Raw genomic sequence first — 17,730 nt, 5'->3', positions numbered from 1 at the left:
AAGAAGCTGTCCTTTTAAGAGGATACGGATTTTAGACTAACTTTCAGGCAGAGAGGACAAAAAACAAGCAGGCAGCTGATATTCTCAGATTACAATAGCTGATGTAAACATAGATTGCACAAAATATTTCTTTGGATGGTTTTACTGCCGCCGAAACAAGCTCCAGAAAATACAGTACGGAGTATACGATCAAAGCTTATTCTGAGAATATATGCGTACTAGCAAAAAAAACCCATGCGATGCTACGGAACAACGAAAAATTGTATCAAAACGTCAAATTAAATGTTGATGTGTTTCATGAGCACATATGTATATAACGATTATAATATGTTTATTTTCGTGGTCTATATTTTGATCTTTTTCTCTTTTGCACATGTCTTATTTCCATATTTATCCTTGTCCTGCCCTCCTGTTACTCATATTCGGTATGTTATTTTTCAAATCCCTTCTCCCAATTTCTTGCTCTCACTCTGACTATTATCTCTATCCATCCTAAGTGCAAACTTTTTCTCTTCCCGTCCCGATTTATCCCGTCACCGAACATCGCGCCGCTATGGTAACATATTCGTAATTTCGATGAAGTGACGCACCGCGAAGTCCGTACCATCACCACCAACTCCAATTTAATATATTGGTATATAGATAAATGACAAGGCAAAATATCCGGTGAAAACCGCCTCTACGGTACACCGTGAAAGCTCGAAAAAATTCAAAAAATTCTCGAAAAATTACATATGTTAGAAAAGTGATGGTTTATATATGTGCAAAATTTCAAGTCCAAACTCAATGGCATTTGGTAGCAGCGAAAAAAACAAATTCTGCATGAATAGTGATCTTTCAATGTTGACACTGTTCATCATAAATTTCTCTTTTTAATTCCTTTCAAATGATTTTGACTTTAAAATTGAAATTTTGCATATTTGTAGAACATCATACTCCCAACATATGGTATTTTTTAAGAATTTTTTTGAAACTTTTAAGCATGGTTTTTATGAAGTTTGCACAGTTTGCACCGAATGAAGGTTTTCACCGGATATGTTTCGTACATCTATGAGTACAACTCTGCATGCCACCAAGGCCAATGTATCCTCATACTCTGCAACTTGAGTTCCTTAATTATAAATACGTGTTACCTTTTTCTTCAAAAAGGAGGGAGTCCTTAAAAAAGGAGGGAGTCCCCCAGCCTATGCATCAATTAATGCTCCATTATTTTCGTATTACATCTGTGGTCTTGTCTGGACCACATAAATTTTGCCATCCTTCACGGCTCCCTCGACGTCCTGTGGTGACCCATAAAGCTCCTCAATGGCATGGCCAGCCCGTGCAATGCTTGAGAGGATTGAGTTTCGGAATCCAGGGTCTGTGATGAGAGGGTCAGTCGTGTAGTCGAGCACAACTTCATCTTCCTCATCCATAGGGACACTGCAACAAACACACTCCTTAGCTGTCATGCCAAATGAATCCTTAAGCATCTACATAAACCACATTTCATGAATGATTTTCACTAACCTATCATACAGTCCTGCTCCAGCATAACCTTCCAGATCCTCACCATTAGAGTCTGAGCGGAAGATGATTGATGACCGCTTTATGAAGAGACCAATTGGCTTGCTTGGGTAACCCAATACCTATTAATGGACTTCGATCAGCTAAGGTAGTATAACAGATGACAATACTAATATATACATGGAGATATTTTCACCTTGGGAGAGTTAAGGTCATCTTTTTTACATACGAAGCTCATAGCACGACCAGGATAAGCTCCCACAAGTGTCTCTCCAAGTCCTTTCACCACTTCAGCGTATATCTCGGAAGAATCTCCAGATGACGGGTTCGTCGTGTGAATGACGAAAGCATAGTCTGCCTTGACAATTTCTTGTACAAGAACAGCCATGGAAAGGTAGTCATGATCGAGCTTTACCTTGCGTGTGCTGAAGTATGCTCTTTCATTCCATTTTGATGCCCAGACCTAAAGTGGAAATTAAGTGATCATGATTAAATACTATCATCATCCATAATAGATCTAGCTATGATGTGTGGCGTAAAATGATCTCACAGAACGTACGCAAAGAGGTCCAATTTATGCAGGTAAAGCCCCGGGTCAATACATGGAAGCTCTAATGACTTCAAAAAATTGACCCAGAGAGATATAGAGTCAGGATCCATGACTGGTATGAATGGTAGGGGAACAAACCTTTTTAATTGCCATCCATGCTTGCTCCCAACGCTGCTCACTTTCATCTCCAGGCCAGGGCATTCCAGAGGCTACCATTTTGTCCTTCAGATTCTTAACCTGTAAAGAGAAGTAGAAACATGTAATAAACAAGGTGTCCAGTTGCAATAAATGCAAACAGAAATTAATATTTACTGCTGACAAAAAATACTTCACCAGCTTTACATTGCAATGCAATATCTTACAAATTCAGCAGGAGCAGTTAAATCAAGAACAGTTTTCCGCATTTCACGTAGAACACTCAATTCATCTTGCACAAGTCTGGCCTTCAGCAACTGTATGTTTTGTGCTACTTCCTGCCATTAAACGACAGAACAATCAATTGCATCATTACTTGGAAGATCATTACCTATTTCCAGTGTACTTTTGTGATAAGAACATACCAATGAATGAGAACATTAAATTGAAAAATTATTATGCTAGAAAAGATTATTCTGAACATGGGGAAGAAACAAATTTCTCTAACCATTACATACACGAGTGCTAGGTTGCTACCGTTCAATTATTCGATACCAAACAATAACCACCAACCTTATTCATGATATCTGACAAAACCTTCTCAAAGGTCCCAAATGGTATCGCAACTGATGTAGGGACACCAACCCATGAAGGTACTTTTCCTTTCAGGTACGCTATATTACGGGACTTGGCTCCAACCTGACAACAGAAATGAAAAAAATTCATAAACCAAGGCCAAAATGAAAGTAATCCAGTTGAACAACATTTTTTTCCTGATTCGTTGAGAAAGTACAATTGCACAGTGCATAGAACTATATTATTACCATTTCCTCAGAGAATTCTTCTGCTGATATTGCATATTTTCCAAGAAACTTTTTCTTCACTAACGATAAAGATGGTACTGCTTCGCCAGCTTGTGCATTTGGGGAACTTGATTGTAGAAGTTCACTCTCCGCAATCTCCCTAAAAAATGGTAGAGATAAGATGTAATCGTTTGACAGATAATCAAGCAGAGTGGAGCATTATCAAGAGACATAAAACTAAAATAAAAATACTAAGACAAACATTCCAGGTTGGCTGTTATACTACTGGTGTTAGTTTTTTGACCGAAAACTGTACAGGAGGCCCCGACAGCAAATTTTATGTATAAGACTGAATTGTACGAAACATGAAGTATGGGCACATGGTGATAGTTCTAAAGGTGTTTAAATACTGACGATTGACGCATCAGAAGATTTTCCCAACCCTATTTCTAAAAGAACTGACATTGTCCTCCAACAACAAAGTAGTAGCTCCTAGTACCTCCACGGATGTGAATTATTAATCAAATTACTACTCCAATGGAATAAATTATTCATCAGATATATGCCAATCACAAACTAATAACGAGAATACCTATACGTGATATCTGCAGAAGTAGTTTTGAAGGAAAGCACCTTCCCTTCATGACCTTGGAGTTCAGACAGGATGTTCGGGTCAAAGCATGTTGCAAACAATACCTTTACATTGGAAAAGATGAAGCCATGTCAGATCAACAAAGGGAACGGAACATATCTTATCAACATAGTTGTGAGGAAAAGATACCTTGCAATTCCTTGCCCGGACCGACACATGGGATAGAACATCTGGCATATCAGGTGTTATCACGCCAATAACACCATCCGGTAATTCTTCTTCTCCCTTGACACTCTTTGCCACAAGGATGGTTGGTTTATCATAAGATTTGTTTTGAACAGAAAGCAACTCATCAACCACGACAATGTAGCCTGTTACTTCAACTGGGCTTATAACCTGCCAACTGTTAGAACAAGACAGATGTCAGGAACAGTAGAAAGGAGTACAATAAACCAGATGTATAAATTAGGCTTGGATCGCTAAGCAAAACAATTTCAAAAGAACATGCTAATGCGCAAGGGGTTGTGAGTTCAACAGCAGTCCCCCCCCCCCCCCCTTTGTACCTCTCCTCTAGCTTGTAAATATTTCTCCTTTTAATATATATTTATACTGTCGGAATCTTTCCTACAGTTTTCAGTCAAAAAAAAAGTTCAACAGCAGTCATAAAATTTACATTTTACCTTCCAAGGTGTGCGACATTCCTGAGAACAGGATCAAATCGATTCAGAAGAGCAGACAAAGTAGCAGCTGATCCAGCACGAATAATTTCTTCTGTGAAGATATTAACCTGCCAAAATTATATTAAAGAATAGTTCCTAGATGACCAAATAGATAAATAAAGCTGAAGTTCACAAAATACTTACTGCCCATTCGTCAATGTTGAGTAATGAGCCAAGATATTCAGCTGAGGGCTGCATCATATTATAGTATTGTTCGCCCTTGCTCGCAAGGGCAAGCCTGGTTCTGTCAAGAAATGCTTTAGCATAGAGAGCCCACTGGTCATCTTTTTGCTTAGCCATTTCCAAGGCTTGATTCCATCCCTTCAGGAAACACATAGAGCAAAATTACTACCCTTGATGATATTAAGTTTAGAAATAACTTTAAATAACTGATAGTGCTAGCTAATACCCCCATTAGTCTAAGAAGAAAGTCAAGTTTGCATTCAAATGGTTTGATCCTAATACTACAACATCAGGCCTGTCAGCAAAACATGGTCCTTAATCATGTTTTCAAGTATATTAAAGTGTTAAAAACTTGAATTTTCTGAACAAAAATGACACATCTTCTATCTTCTATATCTAATTAGGAGCCCCCACGACCTATTTCTCTCAACATGCCACTAACCCATTTATTTTTACATGCAAGCCATTTGATTTTCTGAGTAGTGCACACCTGCACGGTGATAAATAGGAGATGGAATTTTGAATTCTCCTATCAACAATCCTAATTCTAGATATGATTATAAATACTGTTATTATATACTCATATGTAAGGGCAAAGGAGATTAATATGATTATAAATATTGTTAGTATATACTCATATGTGGAGGGAGTACTATTTTCTTTACAAGATTAATAGAGTAAAACAACCATCTAGTTCCAAGCAATGGAGATGCTCATATGTAAGGGCAAAGGATAATAAGTTGAAAGAAAAAACCAAGACAGGAAAATTCCGAGCAGCCATCTGATTACAAAAATGAGTAGATTATGCATCTAAAATTAGTTAGCAATTCAGATAAAAAAAATTGCATCTGGATACAAGAAGCAACAAAACAATTGTACCTTTAAGCAATATATGATGTCTTCGTTGTCATCAGTGGACAAGGCAAGATTTTCAAGAACTAGACCGATGAAGTACATAATTTTCTGGATTAGGAAAAACAGGAGCATGAGGAAATCATGATTGAAAGAGAAAGAACAAGATACAATGTGGGACAAACACATGTAGTGACTGACTAAAGCAATATTAGTATAATCAACCTCTGGTGCTGCATTGTTCAGCTCCTCATACGACCTTTCAACTGCTGTCCTGAAAGTAGAATCAAGAGCAATGTCCAAAAAGATAAGATCCTTCAAGCGTTCAGATGAGTCAATCAGCAAAGGGCGTAGTTCAACACGAGCCTCCAATAACCCCTGCAAGGTAACAATTTCACATTGGCAATTAGTGACTCACATGCAACCCAAGAAGTGAAATAGAAAATTCGATTGGTTCTGAGGAATATGAGTGCTTGATGTGTAGCAAAAACCCTTACCTCAAGGAGTGGCTCTGCTGATTTATCCTCCACATGGTCAAGCACAAATTGAAGCAATTCCTACTCAAACAATAAATGTTAGGAAGTAACTTTTAAAATATAGAAAGAAAATATGTTAATAAAAGAAGGTAAGGAATTTTACAGGAAATCTAGATGACAAACCCTTCACTGGATTGATTTGAACACCAACCATGAAACCTTCACCCTGTACCCAAATATTGTATTTTTCATTAGATGTCAGCACAGGTATCTAAGGCATTATCAGAATGATCACGGATCTTTGGAATGGTACCTCTGATTTGTATCCCATACAGGAAGCTATAGCTGATTCAAGATCAGCACCGGAATGCACAGCCTAAGAAAATGTAAGTAGAATAGCATTTTTCAGTCACAGAAAACATAGTAGAATAGCATTTGTGTTATTTATTTATTTTTGAATGGGAACCAAAGTGCCATCGGGTCCACAGCTGACATAGTGGAACCTTGTTCATTAGGACACATGGCATTTGCATGATCATCGGGACATCATATATTTTCCATCATAACATAGCTATGTTTCAATAAATAATAAACAACAACTAAGCCTTTTGTCCCAAGCAAGTTGGGGTAGGCTAGATATGAAACCCAAACAGAAATTTCTGGAAACTAAAAGTAAACACAAAAACAAAGAAATAATCAAGGTTCAGGCACATGGATTGCAGATTTCCATGCGGCCCTGTCGAAAGCCTTTGGACACATTCCAGTCTTTTAGGTCCCTTTTAACTGCCTCCACCCATGTTAACTTAGGTCGTCCTCTACCCCTCTTAGCATTATCAAAGCCCTTTAAAATCCCGCTGTTTACTGGTGCTTCTGGTGGCCTCCGTTGGACATGCCCAAACCACCTAAGTCTGTTTTGTACAAGTTTTTCTTCAATAAATAATGTCCTGGTTTAATAATTTTCACCATATCATACACAATAGTGAGTAGGCTCGGTATAATTGTCATGTCCACAATTTGGTATGGCTCCGAGATTGGAGGTGTTACGGTCTAGGTGAAAGGGTGTTACAGTCTAGGGTCTGTGATCGTCGTTGGGGTTGGTTTTTCCAATGAAAAACAAGAACATTCTTTCACGGACTTCTATGACAAAACAGTATCCGGTTTCTGTGAGAAATGGCCAGCCTGCCCAGGTCGATCCGGCTTCTTCGCCATGAGGCAGAGTAGCCATGAGTACAGATACGGCATGCAGAAGGAAGAATGGGGGTGAAGTGAGAAAGGGGATGTGATAATATATCGTATTCTTGCTTGATTGAATCAATGGGTGTGGCAGCCCTCGTATAGCTGGTTCAACAAAGTCGCCAACACAATCTAATTGAAAGATAGCAATCTTGATAAAAGATAACTTTAAAGATCTTATCGTCCTTTTCAGTTGAAGAGGTTGCAGTTATGGTAGACTTCCCTTGTAGCCCACATCCACAAGGTATAGCAGTTCCGACTTGCTCTTCTGGTGGAACACGAAAATGCCTTCAATTTAGAGGGCCTAGTTTCCTTTTTTAGGGAATATGGAGAGCATATTTAAGGCCCGCTGTAGATGAACTGGCTAGCTTCTCTTGTGTCCAAAAACATTGGCCTGCCTGGTTCTGCAGACCAGATTATTTGGCCCATTTAGGGACCCCTCCACTGCCCTTCTTGTGGGTTGAGGCCAACTCACAACTTCACCTTTGAGTGTGGAGAGTATTTTGTGCTGTAGAGAACCTCTTCAATCAGTGCCAGTTCTAGCCCTGCTGCGCCCAGCACTAAAGCACCCACTGTTTCTGGCGCTACCGCTGTTGCCAGAGATGTGTGTTGGAAAGAGCCCTCTAAATTGAAAGCCCTGGCCCTGGCATGTTGCTGCGCTGCTGGAAAGAGCCCCGCTCACTCACCCCTTCAACCTTTTCATCATGATTGCTTCCCATGCAGCCTCTGCCGCCCACAGACACGGCCAGCGCCCTACCCTGCTAGGACCATTGCTGCTCCTCTGGAGTTGAGTACCACCATCTTCACTGAGGCATCTTGGCACTGTGCTATTGCCTCAGCGCATGGACACAAGGCTGCCTGCACTTCTGGTCATGGTGCACTCTGCATGAAGGTTATACCTGGTGTGGGACGGGATTGGCATACCTCGGTCTCCCGCATTGGGACTTCGTTCGTCAGTAAAGTTAACCCCACCGAGAATGAAGACAAAGGCAGGAAGCGTCATCATCGATGCAGAAGGCTCCGCTTCCACAGTTGCAGCTGCCATTACGTCAGTTGCAAGGGGCAGAGGGCATCACGGACAATGAATAGGCATTGCCCCCTCCTTCACTTGGAGTGTCAAGGTGGATAGCTGCCACTTGATACGGTGAACTTGCCGCAGCTGCTGTGGGTACAGCGGCCAACCGCCCGTCATCGCAGCTGCTGCCATAGGCTACCCCGGAACTTTAAGATCAGATCTGCAGCAGCTGGTGTACAGGAAGTGGCCTTGCAACAGCCATAAGGCTGGCACAGCAACAGCCATAACGCTGGCACAGCATCATGATCTGACCTCTATCCAGTGAGACCCTGGCCGTGGAGTACCATGGAATTATTTCAAGGGTCTCCACTACTCCAAATGTAACGAAGCACACTCTCCATGAAAGGGTAAGCTTGTGATGGATGGTCTATTGGAGGTTCCTTCTGAACATAACTTCAGCTGCAGAAGATAGCCCACTCTCAGAAGACATGTTTGGTTGTGTCTGATAACCAAATAATGATTGCTACTCCGTAGATTAGATCATTTCGAGCTGATTTGAGCTAACTACCACCAGGAGGATAGCTGGAGCAGCACAGCCTAAGGGATTGAGGTATAGACTAAGGCCCTGTTTGGTTGGGCTCAAAAGTGACTTTTGGCTTATAAGCACCTAAATTGGTGCTTTTGTGGCTTATAAGCAAAAAGGCAAAAAAACACTTCTAAGCCCAACCAAACAGGGCCTATGGATGAGAGAATAACTTGGGGAGAAGGACTAGATCAATAAAATATCGATCTATTGCTTCACAGATTACTTAGACATGCTTCTCCTTTGGTCCATAAGTATTACTCTATGTCCAATGAATCCGAATTTCCTATCTAATGGAGTCCTATCCCTCATTTGGATAACTAGGGCCTGCTGCCCCTTGGCCAAGGCACCGAACATCTGAGGTGTGGTGTTACTGCCTTACTGGTAAGTGGTAACCCCGGCTCAGCATGGCAGATGACAGAGGTCCAAGGACCAAGGGGTATGCAATTCACCCTGATCAAGCTGGTGGACAGGCTTGGCGGCCGTCACTTGGCTGAGATCACACCTGCGATTCTCGATATCGTGTCCACGAGGCACCGGAAGAGCTTGGTGAAGTTCTTGGCTTGGGTGGACTACATGCATGGTGCGCTCCGCCTCTGGATGGGCACAGTACATCGCCCTTTGCCGTGCGATCAGCAGCCAGAGCCTCTCCGTTAACGCCCAACCGGCTGATTTGGTGTTGGACGGCATCCCACGAGTACTCCGCGAAGTCCCGCTTCTCGGCGCTGTTCCATGGGGCAACCGACTCGCCCTCGTGGAGGCTGAACTGGAAGGCTTGGGCCCCGGGGAATCAAATTCTTTGTCTGGCTTGCTTTTGCTTTCATCGACCGTCTGGCCTGCCGTGCGTATTCTCCGGTTCTCCCGGTAAGTTTGGCAGGAAGTTCTCTCATGGTCAGATAAACGGCCAGAGCCCCTGTGGTCGGAGCCTTCGCCGACTGGTGGAAGAATGCCGCATCCTCCTCCCCAGAACCTCTTCACGCGGCCACCAACTATTCTGCTCTCCGCTTGGTGGATTTGGAAGCGGCGGAATGCGCGCATTCTCCGTGGGGATGCCGGGTCAAGGCTAAGGACTGGGTGAGAGCGGGGGCCTCGAAACTAGAAACTTCGAAGTGTACACTCCCTCTCAGCCATCACCTAGGCTCTCCTTTCTGTTGTTGTAGCTGTGCCTGCTTTCACGCGTGTACATTTCTTCCCATCTGTCAATATACAACAAGGAGCAAGGCTATTGTGTTTTCTCGGGAATAAAAAAAGCTGTGGGTACTGGGCAGGCTCTTCCTGGTGTGGGGAGGATTCAAGGCTCAATTGGAATTTTAGTATTCACTGGCTACGTGATGTCCCTTCTATCAACTATACCTATTTTGCATACCTTCAGGCTTCTCATGTAGTTCCCCAGATCAGAGAGTAAACTCTCTTTCTGATCACTCCTGAATTTTGGTTCTGAACGAATTGCACGGTCATAGCTCAACAGACGTTCTTTAGTAATCCCATTTTTGTTCAAGGTGTCCCAGTAAACACTTATATCAAAATCACTCTTGATATAATCAATTATCGCCTGCCACAGAAAATAACCATCAAATCCTTAAAGCTGAAATCTTAAGCTACGATGAATTCAGAAATCAATTACTACCTGGCATATAACCACATCATCTGGGCTTGTATTGTTGTGCAGTTTCTGGTGCCATTCTTCCATCATCCCACCTGCGCAGTCATTCTTTCTCTAGAAAAGCAAGAAACCAGTTATTATTGATAGCATAGTAACTCATTATGTAGTTCATTATGCAACAAATAAAAGCTAGGAGCATCAACTGTTACCTGGATTACTAATATCTCATCACGGATACGCTGACCAACATCACCTTCACCTCCACGACCAACAGCAGACAATATCATTCTTAAGATTTCTCTGTACTGTGGGTAACTTCTGTACATATTCTCAAGATCATCTGTAAATCTATCTTGTGCTTTGCTTATCTCACTGCATGGTTATAGATTTTTATGAGATGCCAAAACATATGCAACTGATTCATGTTGTTGTTCCATCAATACAACAGTTTCTAGTCTATTAAATTGCATTATGTTCCTGTGCTTTCTTGAAGTGACAATCATTGAAGACGAAATGAATATGAAGAAGTATGTACCGTGGCTTCACATTGTAGTTCTTGTTCCATATTAGTTGCCTGGTAGACATGAATCTAATCCAAACAAAAAGTCCAACGATACCTAACAGTCCGGCATCTCTGGCTTGGTCAACTAGATCTGCTGCAATATTGAACCTGCCGAAGAACAAAGCTAATTTCATAGATTTTTCAGGAAAGCATCAAGTAATCCAGTACAGAATTTTAGTGTCTGACCTGTGCATAAAAGATCGCTGGGCGTCTTCCTCCAGATCTGCAATTCTTTCCAACAGAACCTTTGCTGTGCCTTTACCGGCATCACCAGTATCCTTTAATTAAGAACAAAAGAGTTTATTAGTCCAAGAGTTGTACAAAATATGGAGCAGAAGTGTATCAAATTACAAGGCTAAAAATAAAAAACAATTGCCTTTGCTTTCTTGGTAACTTTAGTGTTGAAATCCAAATAAAAGTCAGATTCATTGTGTTTTATCCATGTTTCACCGCATCGGAGAACAAACGGCATTCCATTGTATCTGCGATCATCTAGCTCTATCTCAACAACCTGGACATGAAGTTCTGAGATGATGATATGAAGTCTAAAAGGAAAGGCAAGAAAAAAAAGGAAAAAATAGGTTTATCCAATTATATGTACCTGGTATTGCAAACCATGCAATTCAGACTTACTGAAAGAAGTTTCGCATGCCTTGTCGAGCACTGTTGAACCAGAAGGTACTATGCTTGAAGGAGGTGCCTGCCAAATTAAAAAGCACCTCGTTAGTACAGACTGCAGATGTGCAGAGTGTTTCTTTCCGATGCTGAGTTTGCAGCTTAAATGCAAAATTTTATTATAATTCTTTTACCTCCCACTCTCCGCCATTTTTTGCCAGTGCCCAGTGAAGAATAAGCGGCTCCACATGGTTTGTTGCCAAATGAACTTTGGTTTTACCTAGAGAATTTGCGGCAATTGCCTTGAGAACAGAGAAGTTCAATTAGCCAGCTTGAACGAAGCGTAGAAATATGAAACATGTATCAGGCATCCTAACCAGTATCTCCTTATCACCGAATTTGAAAAGCTTTCTGCTTAGGACATCAAAACCATCCTCCTCCTGTAAGGACTTCGTGAAGAGATCCAAAACAGTTGGTTGTTTTGGTGCAGCTTTTACTTGCTCTTCTGTAATGACAGGCTTATGTTTGTTAAGAAGTTGCATGATATCTTTGTTTCTCCGCTGGATCCTTTCTACAGAAAAGTACTTCTTGTTCTCCAGTTGCTTGGAAACTTTCTTTTCAAGGTTTCCTTTCAAAATTTTCTTCCTTAATTGATCAATTGAGGCTCCCTTATCCAACTCAGCCTGCAGTTCTTTTCTCGCTTCCTCAAACTCGACCTGGAAAATGCAAAATAAAAACCTGCGCGAAGTGCTAACCCACAAATGGTATGTTGAACTGATAGTTCAATGTATTACCAGTTGCTTCTCAGGGGAATAATTTGGCTTGCCTGCTTTCTCCCATCTTATGTAGGCCTGGACTTGTACAAGTTCCTCTGGGACTTTAGCTACGGTAGTTTGAGATGCAGGAGCATCACTTTCATTTGCGTTGGGTGATTTTGTTAATCTAGCTCGCAGCTTCTCCAAGGGAACACCCCTGTTTAATTCCTCTATTAACTCTGCTCGTGCTGCTTCATACTCCAGCTAGAGAAAGATGACAAAATTCAGTCTCTGCATTCAGTTCCATTTAGGCGTAAGGTGCAAACAAGTATTAAAACATGCCTTCTCTTGCTCAGGTGTATATGACTGCTTTCCGTTTCTTTCCCAACGAAGGTATGATTGGACCTGCACAAGATCCTCTGGCACTGTAGCAGCAGAAGCAGAGGCACCAGATGCATATTGCCCCTGATTATGGCTTGTCTGGAGCTGGATTAGGAAATTCTGGCCATTGTTTTTAAACCTGTCCAAAGTAGGGTGTTGCATTGCTGATATCTTCTGCGTTTGAAGAAACAAGCAGGGCTACATGGCAATCTGAACAGCAGAACTCACCATTTATTTTGTGCCTCATCAAAGACAAGGAACTCGATGGCTTGAATTGCAGGATCATCTATCTCAATACTTAGCATGGAGTTGTCACCTGACTACACAGTTGAACATAAAAAAATACCAACCATAAATATTCTGCTGTAGGACATAAACTATTTATACACGATTGAAATACCTGTATAAAGGGTGTCCTAAGGGCCTGGTTCTTGTACACTGTTGTTCCGTCCGGTCTGCGGGACGGGAGGAGCCATTCTCTACAATCAAGCAGTTGAATCAGCAACTCTTCAAATAAAAAACGTGCACAGCATGTGAGACAAGAGTATATGATGTAGATACGCTCTCATCATCAGCAGCAGCAGCAGCAACAGAAGGTAGCCAGATTCACCTCTTGTCCGGGCAAAGGGCACCCCAATGCAGAATCAGGGAGCCGCGGGTGTTGGTCGCCTTGAGATTGATCTCAGCCACTGCACCCTGTGGCGCTGGGTTCAGTGTTACCTAGCGACACTCAATGCGTCACACACATAGAAACAATGGATTTGCAGCAAATGATTGTTCCAGGTGAGACTAAATGCACATGGTTATTATTAGCACCTGGAGCTCGGAGTTGGAATCCAGGTTGAACGTTCCGACGATCTGCACATAAGAAAAACGGTACTGAGGCGAGGATCAAACCGTCGAACAGCTGTCGTGCATTAAACCGGGAACAGGAGGGGAAGCAAGCGTGGGCGTCCGTACGTCCGGAGAGGCGCGGTCAGTGGGCGTGGCGACGGCGCGGGGCACCAGGAGTCTGCGGCCGGATACGGCGAGGGTAGTGCTGGCGCGGTGGCTTGCTCGGCGGACGGGCGCTGTCTGCTTCAGTGCACGCGGGCGCGCCGCCGGCGAGGACAGGGACGCGTGGATCCCAACTGCGCACCTCTCCGCCGCAGAGAATCCGCCCATAGCCCGAACCTCAGCTACTCGCTCGCTTGACCCCTGACGCTGCTGTTTGTGGCTCCTCGGCTCACTCAGCTTTTGCTCCTCTCTTCCTGGCTGCCGAGACAAAGAGATGAAAAATCAAGGAGCTGTTATCAGACTGCAGTGCTCGAGCAAACAGTTGCAGATCGAGCTGCGTGTGGTTTGCCCACTCGGCCACTCACACTGTGATGGGAGGAAGACGCGACGACGAACCAGAACTGAGAGCGCGGTGTGCTGATCGTGCTGGGATGGGAGGAAGATGGCAGGCGAGGTGGCGGATGCGGGGGAGGGGAATGGGCGCAGGAGTTGGTGCCCGCGTCTTCTTGCTCCCTTCTCCTTCCTCTCTCTGACTCTCTCCCGCCCCGAGGTGTGTGATTGCGCGACGTGTGAATCTCAAGGAGCGGCGTGGAAGAAGACGAAGGTTTAATAATATCTTCTCGCCTGCGGTGGGAGCAATCCCTGGGCTGCCGACATCCACTGTCTTCTTCCTCGCAACGATTTTTCTGGGCACCCCGCGCATCCCGTGCCTGGCCTTTTTCGTCTCCTTTTCGTGTTCCCGTCTCTCTTCGAAAATACCGGTAATCTTGTACCGCAACACAAGTATCCACTGATGTACGCACACATTGACACAAGTTTATCACACAAAGCGCGAACAGCACTCTTCTCTCGTCTATCTCTCTTTTGAATAATTAATACTCCCTCTGTACCATATTAAATGACGAAATATTACATGTATCTAGACATTTTTTAGAGATAGATACATTCATGTTTAGGCAAATTTGAGTATCTTGAATTGGGATGGAGAAAGTATATGTTTACGGTGAAATTGGAGTGGTCAGCCAAACAGATTATAGTTCGAGCTTGACATGAGAGTTCAGCGGAGCAAAAAGGCAAATATATGCATCTATCTAAGGCTGCATGAGCCATTTATGCAGTCAAAATCTACTTCAAACTTTACCTAACTAAAACCTCTAATTAACAAAGATTTGAAAGGCTGGGGAACTACATAGCTCCGTCGGTGTCGTAGTTGATGATGATGGCGTCACGGCGGACCTGTTGGATGCTCCTTGCGGTGAGGCGGCATTGATGATCGTGAAAGGTGATTTCGGTGTGCAATTTGGCATAGGGCTGGCATGCAAGCTTTGTGCAACTGTCGGGAGGAGGGTTTCATTGATGAACGCTTGTGGTGATGTTGGAGTTGCCAGGTCGAGGAGTGATGTGGATAACGATAACACTTACGGGCAACCTTGATTTTGCTCTTTCTCTCGGTGGTGTTTGTGAAGTTTGCGTTGGCAGCCAGGTCGGCCAGTGGTGCATCTAATGTGGTCATGTTCCACGAGGGTATTATGGGTGTGTTGTAAATGTGTTTGTCTATTTTTTCGTTAATTTATTGACCATCAACAGTTCGTCTTGATTAAGTTTTAATAAATGAGACAAAGCAAAACTCTTGCCTCCATTTTGAAAAAAAAATGAAATGCATCCGCGGCCCTTGAAGTTGGTGACGTGGTCCGAATTGATCCTCCACATCGCGATCTGGCCCTGCCCTTTAGATCCCTATACTTGCAATGTATGTCCGTATACGGTCTTCAATTCATCTTCCGATACCATACTGTATACTAACATCTCAGGCCAACTTGTCAGCACCGCGGGATGAGTCGGTGGTCCAGCTTTTTCAGCGAAACACCCCTTGTCGCCATCAACCGTCCATCAATAAGTTTTTACCTGGTCCATCAACTGTTAATCGTAAATTCTAACCTGGTCTAGGATAGAACTCGATCCCAAGAGATATACCACTAGCAACCAGTACTATTTTTTTGACAGATTAGTACTACTGCTACTCCTAGGGTAATTGTTAGTACACCTGACTATAAGACAATGGTTTATTACTAGATTTTTTTTGTTATGCCTCAAGGATATATGACAACTAGGTGCTCGCGCGTTGCGGCGGACAATTGTATTTGCACATCTGGACATAATTTTAGGAATGCAAATGATAGTGATATGATCAAATGCAAAAGAAATGTTAATACCATAGGCCAAACGACTTTATCAGCCATAACATATGTGCAACAAAAAGTAGGAGAAATTTTGATGTACATAAACATTAATAACTTCGGGAAAACCAAAAAGAGAAGCTTCAGGAACCTGAATGTTTGAAGTTCTTAGAAAGATCGACATAAATATCATGAAAAATATGCGTGCTTGGTGAATTGTTTATATACAACATGAAGATGAAAAGTTTTAGAAGCTAAAATGTTGAATTGTTAAAGAGGACACCAAATTAAATTGCTAGCTAGTGAGGCTGCAGCGTATGATATGTATGGTGATACTGACACTTTGCATCCACATGATTTGGATTAGTAGGAACCAATTTGATGATGTTGACATTTCGCATGATATGATTAGTGGAGATCAACTCGATGATGTGCACAGCTTGCATGTTGAGTTTGCAGATATTAATGATCAACTTTATAGAGATTATAAATTAGTTGAAGATGCATGCCGCCCTGGTGAACTTGTTATCCGTAGAACTAAATTTAATTCGGTAATTTAATTTGGGCGCGCCTATTGATCAGTTGACTGAGAAATACTTATTTCCCAGTCAACGGGTTTGGGCCTGCTGTTTGGTTTTGTTTTTGTGGTGTGAACTGGGCTTTGTGATTGTTGGGCTGTTAGTTGGACTTCTAAGAATGGGTTGTATAGTTTTATTTGTTTTTGTTTTTGTTCCTAATGGATGTAGAAAAAACTTAATTGCAAAAAATAAAGAGATATTATGTACTGAATTCAAAATTAGGTTGAAAAATGAATTTCCTTCCTTCAACTTATTAGACCTATCTCACCATCTGGAATTTTGCGGCGTGTACATGAAAAAAAAACACTAGGTGATTTACATAAAAGTCACCATCGGGGGTGAAAACAAAACTCAAAAAATAACACCTTGTTAATAATGTGCAACTTACCACTCTTTATAATGTACTAAAAAGCACATAAAAAATTCACATCAGATTAAAACAAAAAACACTGAAAATGGAAACCATACTAAGTTGCGCATGATGAGAAATGATGTGCAAGTCAACTCTCTAACAAAAAACACTGAAAATCCTTTGCTAAAATGCACATATTGATACAAGCTGTGCAGAGTCAACTCTCGAACAAAAAACCCTACTAACTTGCACAACCGAAAACATAATGTGCAAGTCGTACATGGTAACTCAAAAAAAGTTTCTCATAACACAACATGATGTGCAACTCGCTCACAGATTCAGAAGTTTGTGCGTCGTTAGTTCTCCTGTGCAATTTGTCTCTCTTGGACCATACTAAGTTATACATGCGAACACGTGATGTGTAAGACGTACATGGGAACTAAAAAAGAAGGTTTGAAACCCTACTAAGTTGCACATGATGAGACACGGTGTGGAACTCGTCAACACAAAAACCTAAAGATCCTATAGTAAGTTGTACATTTTGTTACATGGTGTGCAACACGTCTCTCTTGGACCATCCTAAGTTGCGCATGCAGACACATGATTTGCGAGTCGTACATGAAAACTAAAAAAGTCAACTAGTAAACATGAAAACTAAAAAAGTCAACTAGTAAACACGAAAACCTAAAATTCATTTACTAAGTTGCACATATTGATACATAGTGTGCAACCCACCTCTCTTGGACCATCCTAAGTTGCGCATGCAGAGACATGATGTGCAAGTTGTACATGAAAACGAAAAAAAGACAACTTGTCAACACAAAAATCTAAAGATCGTTTGCTGAGTTGCACATATTGATACATGGTGTGCAACTCGCCTCTCTTGGACCATCCTAAGTTGCGCATGTAGACACTTGATGTGCAAGTTGTGCATGAAAACTAAAAAAGTCAACTTGTCAACACAAAAACCTAAAAATTCTTTACTAAGTTGCACATATTGATACATAATGTCCAACCCACCTTTCTTGAACCATCCTAAGTTGCTCATGCAGACACATGATGTG

The 17,730-nt window shown here is 42.1% G+C and overlaps 1 protein-coding gene across 4 annotated transcripts; it reads right to left on the bottom strand.

Moving 5' to 3' along the window:
- Nucleotides 1-1,006: 1,006 nt before the first annotated feature.
- On the bottom strand, nt 1,007-14,185 carry LOC100827121 (alpha-glucan water dikinase, chloroplastic). Of its 4 annotated transcripts, none has more exons than XM_010229379.3 (33): nt 13,925-14,174; nt 13,524-13,817; nt 13,380-13,421; nt 13,174-13,283; nt 12,964-13,042; nt 12,792-12,883; nt 12,525-12,702; nt 12,222-12,446; nt 11,805-12,143; nt 11,622-11,729; nt 11,414-11,512; nt 11,189-11,323; nt 10,999-11,090; nt 10,786-10,920; nt 10,460-10,622; nt 10,275-10,364; nt 10,014-10,199; nt 6,130-6,192; nt 5,980-6,042; nt 5,838-5,897; nt 5,566-5,718; nt 5,368-5,451; nt 4,450-4,626; nt 4,267-4,373; nt 3,776-3,989; nt 3,587-3,690; nt 3,016-3,154; nt 2,765-2,890; nt 2,419-2,529; nt 2,195-2,293; nt 1,703-1,969; nt 1,510-1,628; nt 1,007-1,422 (listed from the first exon to the last, which is right to left on the bottom strand). In XM_010229379.3, exons 2-33 carry the CDS (start codon nt 13,725-13,727, stop codon nt 1,218-1,220), a joined length of 4,368 nt encoding a protein of 1,455 aa, XP_010227681.1. In that variant the 5' UTR covers nt 13,728-13,817; nt 13,925-14,174; the 3' UTR covers nt 1,007-1,217. The 4 variants fall into 4 exon arrangements, 3 of the variants coding, with proteins under 3 accessions (XP_010227681.1, XP_010227682.1, XP_024312843.1); XM_010229380.3 differs by having other exon boundaries at nt 13,956-14,174; XR_001405217.2 differs by lacking the exons at nt 1,007-1,422; nt 1,510-1,628 and having other exon boundaries at nt 1,884-1,969; nt 2,399-2,529; nt 13,925-14,185.
- Nucleotides 14,186-17,730: the final 3,545 nt, after the last annotated feature.

Source organism: Brachypodium distachyon, chromosome 1 (genome assembly GCF_000005505.3).
Source record: "Brachypodium distachyon strain Bd21 chromosome 1, Brachypodium_distachyon_v3.0, whole genome shotgun sequence".
In the NCBI taxonomy this organism is placed as follows: domain Eukaryota; kingdom Viridiplantae; phylum Streptophyta; class Magnoliopsida; order Poales; family Poaceae; genus Brachypodium; species Brachypodium distachyon.
This window is presented reverse-complemented; position numbering and strand designations above follow the sequence as displayed.

Excerpts from the sequence above, each read along its gene's own strand:
- LOC100827121 (XM_010229379.3), bottom strand. The coding sequence starts at position 13,727 with ATGGGCGGATTCTCTGCGGCGGAGAGGTGCGCAGTTGGGATCCACGCG. Across the intron at positions 12,884-12,963 it reads TTAGGACACCCTTTATACAG|TCAGGTGACAACTCCATGCT; the intron begins GTATTTCAATCG and ends TCAACTGTGTAG. Across the intron at positions 6,043-6,129 it reads GTATGGGATACAAATCAGAG|GGTGAAGGTTTCATGGTTGG; the intron begins GTACCATTCCAA and ends ATTTGGGTACAG.